Genomic DNA, 1,962 nt, shown 5'->3' on the forward strand with positions numbered 1-1,962 from the left:
TAAATATATATATATATATATATATATATATATAAGTATTCCGTTCCGGATTATCTTGGAATTTCGACCTGGTAGAAACTGGTGGTTTCATGGATGTGGTAGAGCAGGAAATCATTTAGATAGTACGACTGATGTATTTTTATAATAAAATTCCAAACATCCACCAGATGAAAGATTAAGATACCATCATCAGCATCCACATCTCCAAACAGATGGTAACTAATGTGATATTATCATCTAACGAACTTTCATCCACATCTCCAAACAGATGGTAACTAATCTGATATTATCATCTAACGAACTTTCATCCACATCTCCAAACAGATGGTAACTAATCTTAGATGATAATATCACGAACTTTCATCCACATCTCCAAACAGATGGTAACTAATCTGATATCATCTAACGAACTTTCATCCACATCTCCAAACAGATGGTAACTAATCTGATATTATCATTTAATGAACTTTCATCCACATCTCCAAACAGATGGTAACTAATCTGATATTATCATCTAACGAGCTCTTAGGGTTTTGATGCAGTAAGTACATTTGAATGATCTTACTGTTAATAATCGCTATATTTCCAAATATCTTTATGCTACTATACCAATGCCAGAATGTTTTCATAAATTTTCTCTAATATATTTTGGAAATATCTTTAAATATTCACCTAAATAGCCTTAAATTCACCCCACTCCTAACACCTTATCTTCTGTTTTGAAAGCTTGCAGTGATTCCCTACTTTTTGAAAAAAATATCCTTCAAAGCTACGAGGAAACCTCGTCAACATAGCGTGGTATAAATGTACCTTCATCTATATAGATGTCTGTACTATTAGATTTAAAATGACAATCGACGTTACAGCTTCCTCTGCATTACGCAATACGTCTAAATGAGGGTTTTGTTTAATTATTGTTCAACATTGCAAGGAAAGAGTTATATAAACACACATATACAAAACCCAAGATTTGAATCCGTGAATTTCTACATAAAACAATATGGTGCTACCCATGGACTAATCAGCTTTCATTATTAACAGTAAATCAAGCTACGATGCCTTGTAAAATAAGATAAAACCCCAATTAACTTCACGCCCCTCTCCAGCTAAATGCTTCCGATATTCACGCAAAGCTGCGTAAGGGCTATCTGTGATAGCCGTCCCTGACAGAATAGAGGGAAGGCAGCTAGTCAACAGCACCCACCACCAACCCTCGGGCTACTCTAATCGAATAGTAGGATTTCACCGTCACTCTTACAACGCTCCTACAGCCTCAAACTGCGAAGCGTGACTTTGCATCAGTAAGACGCGAACCTTGGACCCTCGGATTCATAGTCAGACAGGTTTATGACTATCCTCACCCACTTAATAAAAGTCTTATTTACATACAAAGGAAGCCTAGATACACCATTTTGTAGCTACGTGCTTAGCAGCAAAACAAACAAACAATTAAAAACAACTAGACTGTACCACTAAAGACAACAGCTAGACTGTATCATTAAAGACAACAGCTAGACTGTACCACTAAAGATCACATTAAAAATGTCATCTGAATAGAAAAATAAGGAAATTATAAGCTCGTTACGGTTAATATAATTTATAAACAACTTACCACATAGCTTGAACAGACACTGGCTTGAAGATATGTTTTCTCCCACTGGAGCTAAGGCTGAAGCCACTGAAACATAATACAGATACTATTAATCTGTACTTGATTTATTATTAATGGTCTCTATACACAGCCACCAAACATTTCAGTCAAACTGGTTGTTAGAATTACATATCATTGTGTACGAAAAAATAACAATGGCACCGAAGATGGCCACCAATTATTGTTCACAGCACTTTGACAAATTCCAGTGGGGAAAAAAAAAAAAAAGGACCCCAAATGGGCCCCCAATATTTTTTTCACAACCTTTTCAAAATCCCCGGGGGGAAAAAAAAAAAAAAGAGTCTAAAAAT

General features: G+C 35.5%; 1 protein-coding gene across 2 annotated transcripts in view; it reads right to left on the reverse strand.

Annotated features, from left to right (window-relative positions):
- The window catches only part of LOC106470219, an 89,580-nt gene that overhangs the window by 28,933 nt on the left and 58,685 nt on the right, over positions 1-1,962 (reverse strand). For both annotated transcript variants that reach the window (XM_022398818.1, XM_022398819.1), the window contains exon 6: positions 1,613-1,678. In XM_022398818.1, the coding sequence (XP_022254526.1) occupies positions 1,613-1,678 (66 nt within the window). The remainder of the gene's footprint in view (positions 1-1,612; positions 1,679-1,962) is intronic.

This window comes from Limulus polyphemus, unplaced genomic scaffold (assembly GCF_000517525.1).
Source record: "Limulus polyphemus unplaced genomic scaffold, Limulus_polyphemus-2.1.2 Scaffold3886, whole genome shotgun sequence".
Taxonomy (NCBI): domain Eukaryota; kingdom Metazoa; phylum Arthropoda; class Merostomata; order Xiphosura; family Limulidae; genus Limulus; species Limulus polyphemus.